General features: G+C 45.8%; 1 protein-coding gene across 1 annotated transcript; it reads left to right on the top strand.

The window, feature by feature from the left end:
• Positions 1–13,541: 13,541 nt before the first annotated feature.
• LOC138351980 (WAS/WASL-interacting protein family member 3-like) lies at positions 13,542–14,081 on the top strand. Its single transcript, XM_069304154.1, has one exon. The coding sequence runs from the start codon at positions 13,542–13,544 to the stop codon at positions 14,079–14,081; it is 540 nt and encodes a 179-aa protein (XP_069160255.1).
• The last annotated feature ends 2,474 nt before the right edge of the window (positions 14,082–16,555 follow it).

The following is a 16,555-nucleotide window of genomic DNA, read 5'->3' as shown; positions in this document are numbered from 1 at the left end:
CACAGCCTGGTTGATCAGGTATCCTTTGGAGGTGCTTATCCAGTTCTCTCTTGAACACTCTGATGGGTCGGCCAGTTATGGTGTCTCAAGTTACAGCACCGCTCCTGTGCCAGGTAAGTCCACTACGGGCTCACCATACCCCGTGCTACTTTGGAACTTTTGTTCTAAGTAGCTGAATCTAAAACAACGATGCTGTCTCAAAATTCACAATAAAACCCCTGAACTGCGCAGCGACTTAAAAGTGCTATATCGAGATGGGTAAATCGAATGGGGGGGGGGGAGGAAAGAGTAGCAAATGACGATTGGAGCACAGAGGGGAAATCGCAGATAGCGATTGGAGCCGTGTAAGGGTTTAAGGACAATGATTCTTGGATTCTTATTTTTCAAGACTTGTATGTAACTATAACTTCTTAACACTGTTTCCTAATCTTTTATAATATTTACTTGTTCATTTTCATGTACTACTTCTTGTTGTTAAAGATTCGCTACCTGGAACAAAAAGTCCCAAGCAGCACGGGCTATGGTGAGCCCGTAGTTCTTGTACTACTGCCTATCAATATTTGTGTTTGGAATGTTCACTGGTTATGTCATTTGTAGTTCGAACGTGCTGGCCTGTATATTGTAACTATGGCTTACCCCATTTCTTCGTCTCATTCCCTGAACTGCCCAATGCCTTGGGCAGGACGGTAGAGCGACGGTCTCGCTTCATGCAGGTCGGCGTTCAATCCCCGATCGTACAAGTGGTTGTGCACCATTCCTTCCCCTCGTCCCATCCCAAATCCTTATCTCTGACCCCTTTTTCAGTGCTATATAGTCGTAATAGCTTGGCGCTTTCTCTTCATAGTTCCCTTCCCTTCATATGCTGACCCATATTTTAAATATTAATACCATTTTCTTTGGCACATGCAGAAACTTGTTCTGCATCCCTGATTGATATATTTTTAAGTGTTCTTAAGGTTGGCACAAACCTTACCGTAAGCCTTTTCTGGTTTAAATGAGCTGGTGGAGGAGGAGGTTGAATATGAGGAGGAGTATGAGGTGGAGGAGGAGGAGTATGAGGTGGAGGAGAAGTATGAGGTGGAGGAGGAGAAGGAGTATGAGGAGGAGACATGACAATTCTTAAATAAATTTCTTCATGAAGGATCCATAAATTTTTTTATTGTCGATTGCAACATTCACTAAAAACAGGTTTTTTGTCTTGCTAGCAACCAGCAGTGTGCTGGTCCTTGGTGACCGGCGGCCAGATGGTGGTGGGAATTAAGCTGAATAAGCTTAAGCAAACACGGCCCACACTCAAGAGATGGCTTAACTCAAGCTCTTGTCACGAGTGTCCAAAAAATTAATGTTAGGTTGGTGTAAAATACTTGTGTGGCCTCAGAGTGCCAACAGCGACACACATCTGTGACACAGCGAAGAGGTTCCAACAAGGTGGGTGAGACACAGATCACCCCCAACACCCCCACAAACACCCCCACCAACACCCCCACACGAAGCTCAACGGACGTGGTGATGAATTGGTGGGGGGGGGGGGGGGGTAGAAATAGCCTAAGCTACTCTATCCCTTTGAGATTTATTTCTTTCTTATCTCAATAAACATACTTGAACTTGAATTGAACGTGATGAGTTGGTAACTCCTGGATACATTACCAGACTGTAATTAATGAGGAGAAGTTGATAAGGCTTGTTGATAGTCCTCGACCTTCGTCAACTTAAGTATGTTTGGATGGATTAAGATATTCCATCGGTGAATACTCTCGGTGTTTACCACAGCATCTGTTCCATCTCTGGGTCTCTATCATAGCATCTGTCCCATTACAAGTGGTGGAGGTGGTGGTGGTGGTGTTAGTAGTGGAAATGGCACTGGTGGTGGTGGTGGTGGTGGTGGTGGTGGTGGTGGTGATGGAGGTGGTGTTGGTGCTGATAGTGGTGATGGAGTCACCGTCCTCCAACAAACAAATACTAAACTCCTGCAATTGTTCTTGCCAAAAATAGCCAACAAAAGCATCAGCCAACCTATTTACTGACGGTTTAAACTTGGGTGTGGAATTAATGACCAAACAGGTTGTTGTGGGAGCAACAAGGTTAATTTGCCCCAAAATGAAGTATTTAATGATATAAGTATATGTATGCTTAGGACACACACACACACACACCTATGAGGCCGGCCGGCCGAGCGGACAGCACGCTGGACATGTGATCCTGTGGTCCCGGGTTCGATCCCGGACGCCGGCGAGAAACATTGGGCAGAATTTCTTTCACCCTATGCCCCTGTTACCTAGCAGTAAATAGGTACCTGGGAGTTAGTCAGCTGTCACGGGCTGCTTCCTGGTGTGTGTGTGTGTGTGTGTGTGTGTGTGTGTGTGTGTGTGTGTGTGTGATGTGAAAAAATAGTAGTAGTTAGAAACAGTTGATTGACAGTTGAGAGGCGGGCCGAAAGAGGAGAGCTCAACCCCCCGCAAGCAGAAGTAGGTGAATACTGGGGGCTGGTAGCTGAGTGGACCGCACGCGGAACTCGTAATCCTGTGGTCCGGGTTCGATTCCCGGACTAGGCAGAGACAAATGAGCAGAGGTTCTTTGACCCTGATGCTCCTGTTACCTAGCAGTAAATAGGTACCTGGGAGTTAGACAGCTGTTACGGGCTGCTTCCTGAGAGTGTGTGGAAAAAAATCTAGTTAGAAGTTAATAAGAATTGATTGACAGATGAGAGGCGGGCCGAAAAAACAGAGCTCAACCCCCGCAGGCACAATTAGGTGAATGCACACACACACACACACACACACACACACACGCGCGCGCGCGCGCCCTCTCTTGGTAACAACGTCCCACAGACGGATGTTTATTTTAAGACCAGTCATGTATGCATGTGAATATGTCTGCCTGGGGACGTATGTACGTTTGTGTGAGTGTGTATGTTGGTGTGTACGTGTGTGTGTGTGTGTGTGTGTGTGCATGAGTTGATGAATCATGCACACTGTCACTTCATGTTGTGGAATATGGAATATTAGTGGCGTCAGCTGGGTGGAGGAGCGCCCACGTGCTGTGTGAGCTGACTGTTCTCTCCCCTCGTCTCTGTCTCACAGTCCTCATCATTGCAACTTCCTTCTGTCGATAAATATTTTTCGTGTGGATATAAATAGGTGCTGCCTCATATGGGCCAATATAGGCCTTTTGCAGTGTCCTTCATGCTTGTGCTTCATGAGCTCATGAAGTTTAAACAAACATTTGCTTCGAAATATAGAAGTTTCTCTTACCCTGAGTGGCCCCAGGAGTCCGCTTCACTGTGTGTGTGTGTGTGTGTGTGTGTGTGTGTGTGTGTGTGTGTGTGTGTGTGTGTGTGTGTGTGTGTGTGTGTGTGTGTGTGTGTGTGTGTGTGTAAAGATTGTAAAGTGAGAGGTTAGCATACAGCCTCTAGAGGTTTTTAAAGGACATTCTCACTGGGAGGTTCCCAATGCTTCAGGTTCTCTAGGTCAACTTTCAAGAATTCTAATATTATAAGATCCTAAGAACACCCTCAAGGAACATACTGTGAAGCACTAATGTTATACAACACAAAATCTACTCGTCATGAATTTTGAAGAAGATATAAATTTTTTAATCAACATTATTATTTGTATTTAGCATTTATTCACTTAGATGAAATTACGACAAAAGAACAGCTGCTAATAAACAATTACGAATGATAATACAGCAAGCATACTAAAGTTTACATGTGACGTGAATACACCAGTCAGTGTATAAGCATCAATACACCACACACTGTATGAACATCAGTATCTCAGTGTATGGACATATATACAACAACAGTATAGGACCCACTATGAGCGTGGCAGGTCCTCGTCAATAACGGCTTCTGTAATAGTTTTGTAGAAGAGGTCATTAAAGTGAAGGTGAACCACCATACCACCACTGACGAGGTCAACACTATATAACTTCTCACATTAATTAAACTACCCTACCTACCTACCTTGAGGTGCTTCCGGGGCTTAGTGTCCCCGCGGCCCGGTCGTCGACCAGGCCTCCTGAAAATCAGGAGTTCCTACAGGAACTTCTTTTCAACACCCCCACAAGCCAAAGTTAAGAGTCTCAAGACTCTTACCTCTGTCTTATGTGCTCTAAGAGTCGACAAAAATGCGGCTCCTACCAACACTAAATAGAATAAACAGCTCTTCGTGCGCTACAATACCAGGACGACCGCCATCTTGCTCAGGAAAAGCTCTCTTGACATAAACGGAATTTGAAAGAGTCGAATGTTGTCTATACCTTTACATGCCAACATGGGGATTATCGTCCTCAATGATCTCAATATATAGGCAAGACGATAAAATTTCTTCCAGGGCACCTGCCAATGGACAAACTTCAAGGCTCTGGCAAAGACCACATCATTTATAAATACAAATAGATCAAGCGAGTTGGCTGCCTAAAAAGCACGAAGAATCTCGCTAAGTTGAAGAATCCTAAGAATCCCGTCCACTTGAATGACATAATTGTAAGAGAGAGAGAAAAAGTTCCTCACTAATCCGGGGACGTCAATGGGACGTCCCAGTGTGACGTGTTGGTCACACTGGGAAACTATCCCTGAGTTTGATATTACTGAAAGATAAGGTCTTCTGAAGGACCTAAAGTGGGTTTAATGTAAATAGATTTTGAGGGATCTGAGATTTACTGAAAGACAAGACTCTCACCTGAAGGAGCTCGTTAATGTCCAACAACCTGTCCTACCAGCTTCACGCTCGTAGTCTCTTAAAGTGTTGCAGGTTCTCGTGCCTCCATGGACGCACCACAATAATCTGTGGTGTAGGAGATAAAGTTTGTAGGCGAAGATAACTCTGTGTGAAACAAGATAACCTTCCTTTAGAGTGAGGTGTGACACGCAAGATAACCTCGGCGTGAGGGAAGATTAGTCAGTTTTCAAGGTGTGGCTATCAAGATTTAATCTTCCACACGCAAGATGTCGCTCGCTGAACAAAGTAACCACTGAGTCTAGCAAGATATGGGTGGTCTTACTGTTATGTATAAGGCCTATGTTCTCAAGATTCCCAACTTGGTGGACCACCAGAAGTTGGCAGCCCCAGCACGAGGCGCCCGGCTGACAACAGCGAGAGAGAGAGAGAGAGAGAGAGAGAGAGAGAGAGAGAGAGAGAGAGAGAGAGAGAGAGAGAGAGAGAGAGAGAGAGAGAGAGAGGGAGGGAGAGGGAGGGTGAACTTAGCGTCCATTCAGGCAGGACCCTACTGTGTTTAGGTTAGAACTTTCACTAGCACAGTGTTCGGACCCCTCCCACTCACCCGTCTTGTTAGTCACCGCCCTTCACGCTACACACACACGGGTACTCCCAGCCGAGCACCTTACCCCTGCACCAGTGAAATCCCAGTTGCATAACTTATACCATGTCGTGGTACAGGGGTAAGGTGCGCAGCTGTGAGAGTACCCTGGTCGCTTGTTCGAGTCACCTCATTGCTGCAATTGTCTCCTAAGAGAGACCAGCGTGTCACAGCGAGAGGCAAGATAACAAGAGGGGAAAGACGTAATGAGTGGCGTACCGCAAGGGCTTCCAATAGGGTCCTTCCTGTTCCTAATATGTCTAAAACTGGTGGGAATTCGACTCCAATACATCACTGCTTGTTGTTCATGTAAAACGTATGAGAAGACTCAGACCAGAGAAGACCTGTGTTAGCTAAATAGAGTAGACACACAACAAACGTGGTCTGGGAAATGTTAACTGAATATTATCACAAAGTTACATCCTTATAAGCACGGTTATAAGGATGTAAACAGAAGCGAGAAGATACCCTGAAACAACACAGTGTTAAGAGCTGGCAGCTTCTTCCCTCAGAGGCAAACGCCTTAGACGACTAGACAACGACATGGTCAAGAGGGTTACACTCTGGGATTCAGTTCACTCTGTCAAGGACACACACACACATCTTGTTCCTTCCTCCGTCGTCTCTTGCTCAGGTAGTTCCTGTCTTTAGTATTTCCTCACAAGGGATTGTTGCAGTGTTGCCTCGTCTTATTATTTGCTCTTGTGGTATTTTTTCAATCTTTGCTCTTTACTTTCACTTACATCGTTTGTTTCCCCTTCTCTTAGCCAGTCATTCCTCAGTTAACGATGTTTAGTTTAAGATTTCTCTCCACCAACTCTTTTTTTACTTCTATCTGCTTTCAAGATCGGTTTCCTAGGGCATGGTGGCACGATCTCCTAGGGCATGGTGGCACCATTCCTTGACCCCATCAGCAGGCCATCAGTCAGTAGTGACGAAAATGGGGTCACTTTGCAACCTTGAAGGGACTGTAAGCAGTCTGTCTGGCCCACACGCGGGCATCTAAATTGGTTGATACCTATCTGCAGCACGGTGTATCTGGAGGAGTTGTCACTCAAGTGAAACAAGGCGACTAGTAGCTACGGAGGGCCTATGACATCGTTACAGGCTCGTGCTTATAGGCTCAAAGACCCTAGGCGCGTTAAATTGTACAGCGATAATAGATTTTTCTTTTTTATTAGAACATAAGAACAAAGGCAACTGCAGAAGGCCTATTGGCCCATACGAGGCAGCTCCTATTTATAACCACCCAATCCCACTCATATACATGTCCAACCCATGCTTGAAACAATCGAAGGACCCCACCTCCACAATGTTACGCGGCAATTGGTTCCACAAATTAATAACCCTGTTACTGAACCAGCATTTACCCAAGTCTTTCCTAAATCTAAACTTATTCAATCTATACCCATCGTTTCGTGTTCTGTCTTGTGTTGATACTTTTAATACCCTATTAATATTCACAAACGCCAGCAATTACACTCCGTGTGATATCTTCACGCACGACCCCTGCCACACGGAAACGTTCACACACGCTCTCACCTTCACTCTAACGCTCACACTTTCATTTACATAAGAAAAACCTTTACAAAGCCTCGTATAAGAGCGAGAGACAGGCACTCTCTTCCATCAAGACAATTACCAGAAGGCTCTTTCACAATGGCTGAGCCTTACGCCCTTCAATCACAGAGCATATCAGATGTGTTTGAGAGCAGAGACAGTGTGTGTGTGTGTGTGTGTGTGTGTGTGTGTGTGTGTTGTGTGTGTGTGTGTGTGTGTGTGTGTGTGTGTGTGTCCACAATCGTGTGGTCCACTAGAAAGTAGACTTTTGTGGTGTTCAATTTGGACAAACCGGAAAAATTTGTATTTTATATATTTTTTGTTGCTAATAAAACCTAACCTAACCACCCTAGGCCTAATACACGCTATCTGAAAGCCTAATATAGTACATATATGTGCTATACTAGAACCAGGAATATTTAAACATGATTTTTAGCTTTATTTCCAGCACTCTATAAAAATATACAAAAAGTGGCTTACTAGAAGTCTATTACTTGGAACGATCGACCTCATAGTTACGAAAAGTATGCTATCAAGAATGGAGGATGGGTTAGTGAGTGAGGAGGTGGGTGTGAGTTTTAGTATGAGTCTGACTGGGGTGAGTGTGTTAGCTTGTGAGGCCGTATTCTCACTATGTCCATATCAATATGACGCTTTCTCGTCGTGTATGTTAGCTGGCTACACTGGTCCTGCTCCACAGTGTAGCCTACTCAGGCTATGGATCCCCAAGAGGCGCCTTTGACGGGGAAAATATTTAAAAACAGTTTAATTTTAATAACAACATTTGTTGCTTGGAAAGTCTCATTAGCAACCGGAACAAAGGTGGTATGTTTTTGTTTCCGTAATGTCACGCACGCTGGAGACGGGTGTGACAGGTGTGACAGGCGCTGCCACTGTCAGTCAGGTCGTTACCAACAGTAAGTACCTGTCATTTTCCAAGTTTTTATAACGTAACTGTGCGTACCAGTAACGCCGGACGCAAGAGCGCCGGGCCGGACGCACATGGCTGATTAAACTACCCTTGGACTGGTCGGTACAGCGACGACACCGCTTCTTGCAGGTCGGCGTTCGATTCCCGAGGGACCTTTAAGTGGTGTGGCACTGTAATGTTCCCTCCGTTCTCACATCCCAGCTCCTCGTCTTTGTATCTCTCCCACGTGACATGTAGTGATACAGGTATTGCGTTTCTCCTGATAATCACACTACCTATTTTTCTCAGATATATTGGAACCCATTATCGGCGCTGATAAGCACATACAAGACGGAATATTCCGCTTGAATATGAAATTGTAAGTTTTGTTCTAAAGCCTTTATTTGGCGAAGGCATATATATATATATATATATATATATATATATATATTATATATATATATATATATATATATATATATATATATATCTTGTGGGAGGCGAGGAATGAATAAGTAGAATTTAATCACACGTTCTGCCTTACTCATCCCTCTTACGTCACACATTACTCATAATTAACTCCATTCACGTCATTTTCTGCTGACTCGCCACCTCACTCATGTTACCTTACTCATGCTTCACCACACTCACGTTACCTTACTCATGCTTCACCTCACGTTACCTTACTCATGCCTCGGTTCATTCACGTCCAATCCACTGTTGCTCCTCAACATTCTGGGCTCGTCAAGTTCAAGTTCAAGTATGTTTATTGAGACAAGAAAGAAATCCATCCCAAAGGGATAGAGTAGCTTAGGCTATTTCTATCCCCCCCCCCCCCCTTTCCGGGCTCCTAACCCAGCCCCGGGATCTGTCTGTCTTAATCTAGACTGAGCTCAAAAATCTCTGCATCCCGACCAATGTTTTCCAACCCTGTTATATTTCTTTATGAAATGCAAGGACTTACAATGGAATTCAAAGAGCTAAGCACACCATCAAGTTCAAACTAAGATTTTAATATGAAATTGACGCGAAAGTCTTGTCATCATGCTTATAACTCGCTGTAACAGAACATGGTGAGGGGAGAGTTAAACTTAGATTATTTTAAGTTAGGTTGGGTTCTTAGGCTTCATTTGCCTGTGGCTTGTATGATTAGTGGTAGCCTATTGGTCTCAATTTGTACACCTGGGGCCAGATTCACGAAGCAGTTACGCAAGTGCTTACGAATGTGTGCATCTTTCCTCAATCTTTGACGGCTTTGGTTACATTTATTGAACAGTTTACAAGCATGGAAACTTCCCAATCAACTGTTGTTATTTTTATAAACAGCCTCCTGGTGCTTCGGAGCTCATTAACTGTTGAATAATTGTAAACAAAGCCGCCAAAAATTGAGGAAAGATGTGCAGGTTCGTAAGTGCTTGCGTAACTGCTTCGTGAATCTGGCCCCTGGTTCCTATATCAAAACACGCCTGCTGAGATTTACTCTTCGGTATCTAGGTCATGTTTACTTAAGTGTGTACCGGAGCAATGACGCCAACGGGTTATCTGATTGCGATTAGATAAAGTAATGTAATCAGAGAGAGGATGTTTGGCATCCCATCCGCTTGGCGACGGAGTTCTTCCTGCCTGGCCTCCTGGGTATGGTCAGCCCTGCGGCCCTCTCCCACCATCAGTAATCATCCTGGTATCCTCTTCCACCTTCGTGTGGTGATTGTTGGTATTATCTTCCACCCTCGTGGGGTGATTGTGGGTATTCTGTTCCACCTTCGTGGGGTGATTGTGGGTATTCTGTTCCACCTTCGTGGGGTGATTGTGGGTATTCTGTTCCACCTTCGTGTGATGATTGTTGGTATTGTTCCACCCTCGTGTGGTGATTGTTGGTATTGTTCCACCCTCGTGTGGTGATTGTTGGTATTGTTCCACCCTCGTGTGGTGATTGTTGGTATTGTTCCACCCTCGTGTGGTGATTGTTGGTATTGTTCCACCCTCGTGTGGTGATTGTTGGTATTGTTCCACCCTCGTGTGATGATTGTGGTATCCTCTTCCACCTTCGTGTGGTGATTGTGGTATCCTCTTCCACCTTCGTGTGGTGATTGTGGTATTCTCTTCCACCTTCGTGTGGTGATTGTGGTATTCTTATGCTCAGTGTGATAAATGTGATATCATATCAGTCGGTGTGATCTTTGTGATATCCGTTCATCAGGTAAGGCTCGTTCACCTCCAGTACAAACACGAAAATTGTTCCAATGGTCTATAGTGTATAGCATTTGGTATATTGGTATAGCATTTCTAGTTGAAAATTTCTTGTTATCCAACCTGTCATTTTTCTTGCAGTTGTGAAGGCTACTTTATTGTGTTCTTTAAAGATAAGGTCTTCCGACGTGAGTGCATCAGCGTTTTGCTTGTCTTCTATGCTAATTAGAGTGAGGATAATGCTGGTATTCCGTGTCACACAGGCCAGAGGATGATACACCAGACAATAGGTCTAAACTGTAGACTCGAGCACATATATATCATGGTAACTGCAACTTACCATGAGGTCGCTTGATCTACCTATCTCTCGGATATCCATCACAGCCCAACCTTCCCTATGTGACCCACAACACCTACAACAAATACATATAACCCATGATCATAGGTACCAAGACCTTCATCGCGTCAAATTTGGATTCATGGATATTGTGTTTTAATGGAGCCCAAATAAGTTATAAGATGGGGAATTATGCGAAAAGGAAGTTATATGACGGAGATATAAGATAGGGGGGAGATATATAATGGTGAGCTACACAACGGGGAGTTACATGACGGGAAGTTACATAACGCGGTTACATACTACAGGAGACAAGGACTGAGGCGAGAGAAAAGGAGGAAGAGATCCCGTGCCTCTTTCCGGGTGACGCGCGCGCACACACACACACACACACACACACACACACACACACACACACACACACACACACACACACACACACACACACACACACACACACAGAAGGAGTGTTGAGACAGGCAGGCGAGACACACTCCTCGATAAGATAATATGCTTCCTGGTTCAACTATTTCCGGAAGGAATACATTCTCACACACGCGCATGCTAGCGAGCGCGTACACACACAACACACACACACACACACACACACACACACACACACACACACACACACACACACACACACACACACACACACACACACACACCACAGGGCTACGAGGGGCCTCGTAGCCTGGTGGATAGCGCGCAGGACTCGTAATTCTGTGGCGCGGGTTCGATTCCCGCACGAGGCAGAAACAAATGGGCAAAGTTTCTTTCACCCTAAGTGCCCCTGTTACCTAGCAGTAAATAGGTACCTGGGAGTTAGTCAGCTGTCACGGGCTGCTTCCTGGGGGGTGTGTGTGTGTGTGGTGTGGGAAAAAAAAAGTAGTTAGTAAACAGTTGATTGACAGTTGAGAGGCGGGCCGAAAGAGCAAAGCTCAACCCCGCAAAAACACAACTAGTAAACACAACTAGTAAACACACACACACATTCGTGTGCGTGTCTGGAAAATGAGTACCTGTGTTATCGGGATGCTATACCGAAGGTGAAGCTGTAAAGATGTGATAATTTCTTATAAGATGACCTTGGGGAACATAACTGCGAAACGACCGCTTAAGACATGCTGGACTATGTCACCCAGAAGTGTCAGGAGGCAGTCATAAGGGCACGACAAGATTACCTGAAAACGACAAGGAGGTGTGTGTGTGTGGAGCTCAACAAGATATCTCAGAAGGTCTTCACAATAGAGCACGGGAAAGTGGTATCTGTTGGAACTTGATACGACTAAGACTGTTGGCTTACACAAAATATCGCCGTGGATACTAAAGGAACGAGCGGAAGCCCTTTGCTTCCTGCTTTCTATAATTGATAATAAGTCATTGGAAATAGTACAGCTATAAGAAAGGGAAAAGCCAGCCAGTATAGTACTATTATTCAAAATAGAAGGCAGACAGGAGACTAAATTACAGGCCAGTGATCCTACTTGCATGCTAACAAGCAATTGGAGAAGATCGCAAGGAAGAGACTAGTTGCACATCTAAAGAACATTTCTAACACACCATCAGTATGGGTTAAGGAATGGAATATCTTGCCTCACAAACTTAATAAATTTCAATGACTTGACAACCGAAATCAGACAAGACAGAGGAAGGTAGACAGATTGTATAGTTTTGGATTGTCGGACATCATTTGATACAGTGCCCTACAAGAGATTAGTGTACAAGTTAGAGAAAGCAGGTAGAATCGAGACGGAAGATACCCCAGTGGATAGAGTAATGTCTAAGCAAACGTCAGTAGCGAGTCACAGCAAGAGACATATGGTGGTCAATGCATCACTCACATCATAATATGGGAAGCAAATGCTACAAGGCAAACAATCAACGTCACCAGAAACAACCTTGCAAGATTACTAGGAAGATCCCAAAAACCATGAATTATCTTCTATAGGTCATAGCATATTTGGGGCAGCCTAACTTGGCCCTGTGGCTAGAGGCAGAAAAACAGGGAATAAAAACGAACAGTAAATGTGGTTTGGATAGTGTCTTCCGTCTTGGAGCAAAGTGGGGGACTCCCCTAATTTTACTCATAAAGGTTGTGCTTGTGGTGTTGGAGGCTGGGCTGACCATACATGGGAAGGCAGGAAGAGGACACCATCACCTGGAAGAATGCCAGGCATTCTCTCCCTGATCACATTACTCCAAAACGTGGACCAGACTGTGCGACACAATGGTTGCAAGGATCAGGTTGGTTTACCGTTACCTGTGGCAGGTGGCTGCAGGTGACGGATCTCCCAATCCTGAGCACTCCAGGTGCAAACTTTGTGAGCAGGAACTGCGGCATGATCTCCCACACTATATCACCGAATGCCCAATTATTAGACCATTCAGACCCGTTGGCATGAGGTACCTGGAGCGTTACAACTACTTAACTCACTCTCGTGATCTTGAAGATATCATCATTATGTACCCAAAATTTGCCATTGCAGGCTACTGAACATATGGCCCTGATGACTAACCATCCTGCGAGATGGGGACTTTTAGTATCACTGCTACCTTATTCACTCTTGTGTTGATGATATCCTCATAATGCTCCCAGAGTCTGCCAGTGCAGGTTACTTATCAAATGCCTCTGTGTGACTAACCATCCTGTGTGATTGGGATTTTAGCATCATGTAGCTAGCTTTCTGACACACTGTACTCCCCTTTATATAGTCTAGGGCAGCTGCACAAATGCACATGTGCCTAAATGTGTTAAAAATAAAACAAAAGTTGTGGTAGTGTGGGTGGCGGGAAATGGTAGTATTGGGTAAAGTAACGTCAAAACTTAATTATCTTATACCGACAAGTGGTAATGGGTCTAATGACTGAACATTTAAAAATATGATAAGAACATGAGAATAAAGAAAGGTGCAGAATATCTAATGATCCAGCTCCTATTGACACCCACTCAAACCCATTCATGTACTTGAAACAGTACAGCGATCCCCTCGTCTATTACCGTTACCCATTAACCATTACGTTACCTGGTAGCATAATACCGGCCGATTATGACACATTTCTCCTCACAGAGTTCATGGAGTGAGCGCGTGACCGAATTATGCACATGCCCGCCTGGTCTAGAGAAGGCAGCATGTGCGCACAGGAACCGGGTCGGGTCCAGTGTGGCGCGCAGAACGGGAAGTATCTAAGGAAACGGTGGCACTGCGGCGCATAGGGAAGTAGATGCCGGGGCGGTCACCCCTCCGGAGACGTCTTGAGCCTTGGCAGACTTCTTCCTCGGACATGCCACTCTCCGGGGAGCTCCCTGCTGGCCTAGTGAGACCCGCCACCTGCATGTTGAAGTGCGCCCTACACCCGGCCTCCTCCCCACTGCCAGAGCTGTCTCCTACACCCGGCCTCCTCCCCACTGCCGGAGCTGTCTCCTACACCCGGCCTCCTCCCCACTGCCGGAGCTGTCTCCTACACCCGGCCTCCTCCCCACTGCCGGAGCTGCCTCCTACACCCGGCCTCCTCCCCACTGCCGGAGCTGTCTCCTACACCCGGCCTCCTCCCCACTGCCGGAGCTGCCTCCTACACCCGGCCTCCTCCCCACTGCCGGAGCTGTCTCCTACACCCGGCCTCCTCCCCACTGCCGGAGCTGCCTCCTACACCCGGCCTCCTCCCCACTGCCGGAGCTGCCTCCTACACCCGGCCTCCTTCCCACTGCCGGAGCTGCCTCCTACACCCGGCCTCCTTCCCACTGCCGGAGCTGTCGCCCCTTAGTCAGTCATCCAATCTCTTCCTCCTGCCTCCTGGGCGGCCTCTACAGGCTACCCCGGGGGCCGCTTTCCGTGACGTCACATGTGAAAGTGGTTCAGGAACTCGAGGTGAGTGAAGGTTTACTGTGGGTGTCAGCCGGGCTGGCACTCCACGCCGGTGATGCAAGTTTTCACTGCTCCATTTATTATGCACCTCCCGCCCATACTGTGGGCGGTGTGGGAGAAGGTCGCACACACACATAATGGACTCAGCAACTGGTCTCCAAAGGAAATTACAGCATTGATGAGTTTGTTACAGCGTTATATATATATATATATATATATATATATATATATATATATATATATATATATATATATATATATATATATCAACATTCCTTTTTTTTTACAGTTTTGGTTGGTTCAGCTTAATTTACGGGAAGATTACAACCATATATTGGGGTTAGACGCTGAACCCCTACAATGTTGTACAGGTTATCTTGAGATGACTTTGGGGCTTAGCGTCCCTGCGGCCCGGTCCTCGACCAAGCCTTATTTTTTTTTTTTTTTTGCTACGCATCCCCAGGAAGCAGCCCGTACCAGCTGTCTAACTCTCAGGCACCTATTTACAGCTTTCACACACACACACACACACACACACACACACACACACACACACACACACACACACACACACACACACACACACACACACATACACACACACATACACAGTAGTTTCAAAACGTTATATGACAAAGAGTGCTGGGAAGACGGGACACCACGAGCGTAGCTCTCATCCTGTAACTACACTTAGGTAATTACATACACACACACACACACACACACACACACACACACACACACACACACACACACACACACACACACACACACACACACACACACATAATGGTCCAACAAATGGCTGTTGAAGTTCAACCCGAGTAAATGCAAAGTAATGAAACTAGGCAGTGGAAACAGGAGGCCAGGCACAGGATACAGAATAGGAGATGAAGTACTTAATGAAACAGACAGAGAGAAAGATCTAGGAGTTGATATCACACCAAACCTGTCTCCTGAAGCCCACATAAAGAGAATAACGTCTGCGGCATATGCGAGGCTGGCTAACATCAGAACGGCGTTCAGGAACCTGTGTAAGGAATCATTCAGAATTTTGTACACCACATATGTAAGACCAATCCTGGAGTATGCGGCCCCAGCATGGAGCCCGTACCTTGTCAAGCACAAGACGAAGCTGGAAAAAGTCCAAAGGTATGCTACTAGACTAGTCCCGGAACTAAGAGGCATGAGTTATGAGGAAAGGCTGCGGGAAATGCACCTTACGACACTGGAAGACAGAAGAGTAAGGGGGGACATGATCACAACCTACAAAATCCTCAGGGGAATCGACCGGGTAAACAAGGATGAACTATTCAACACTGGTGGGACGCGAACAAGGGGACACAGGTGGAAGCTGAGTACCCAAATGAGCCACAGAGACGTTAGAAAGAACTTTTTCAGTGTCAGAGTAGTTAGTAAATGGAATGCATTAGGAAGTGATGTGGTGGAGGCTGACTCCATACACAGTTTCAAATGTAGATATGATAGAGCCCAATAGGCTCAGGAATCTGTACACCAGTTGATTGACGGTTGAGAGGCGGGACCAAAGAGCCAGAGCTCAACCCCCGCAAGCACAATTAGGTGAGTACAATTAGGTGAGTACACACACACACACACACACAGGTATGAGGTATGAGCTACGAGGAGAGACTACGGGAGTTAAACCTCACGTCGCTGGAAGACAGAAGAGTTAGGGGGGGGGACATGATCACCACATACAAAATTCTGAAAGGAATTGATAGGGTAGATAAGGACATGCTATTTAACCGAAGGGACACACACACTAGGGAACACAGGTGGAATTTGAGTGCCTAAATGAGCCACAGAGATATTAGAAAGAACTTTTTTAGTGTCAGAGTAGTTGACAAATGGAATACACTAGGCAGTGATGTGGTGGAGGCTGACTCCATACACAGTTTCAAGTGTAGATATGATAGAGCCCAGTACCTGGTTAACCTGGTTGATACCTGGTTGATGGGGTTCTGGGAGTTCTTCTACTCCCCAAGCCCGGCCCGAGGCCAGGCTTGACTTGTGAGAGTTTGGTCCACCAGGCTGTTGCTTGGAGCGGCCCGCAGGCCCACATACCCACCACAGCCCGGTTGGTCCGGCACTCCTTGGAGGAATAAATCTAGTTTCCTCTTGAAAATGTCCACGGTTGTTCCGGCAATATTTCTTATGCTTGCTGGGAGGACGTTGAACAACCGCGGACCTCTGATGTTTATACAGTGTTCTCTGATTGTGCCTATGGCACCTTTGCTCTTCACTGGTTCTATTCTACATTTTCTTCCATATCGTTTACTCCAGTACGTTGTTATTTTACTGTGTAGATTTGGTACTTGGCCCTCCAGTATCTTCCAGGTGTATATTATTTGA

The sequence above is a fragment of the Procambarus clarkii genome, chromosome 51 (assembly GCF_040958095.1).
Source record: "Procambarus clarkii isolate CNS0578487 chromosome 51, FALCON_Pclarkii_2.0, whole genome shotgun sequence".
Lineage (NCBI taxonomy): Eukaryota > Metazoa > Arthropoda > Malacostraca > Decapoda > Cambaridae > Procambarus > Procambarus clarkii.
The sequence above is the reverse complement of the archived record's forward strand: the minus strand, read 5'-3'. Positions and strand labels throughout refer to the sequence as shown.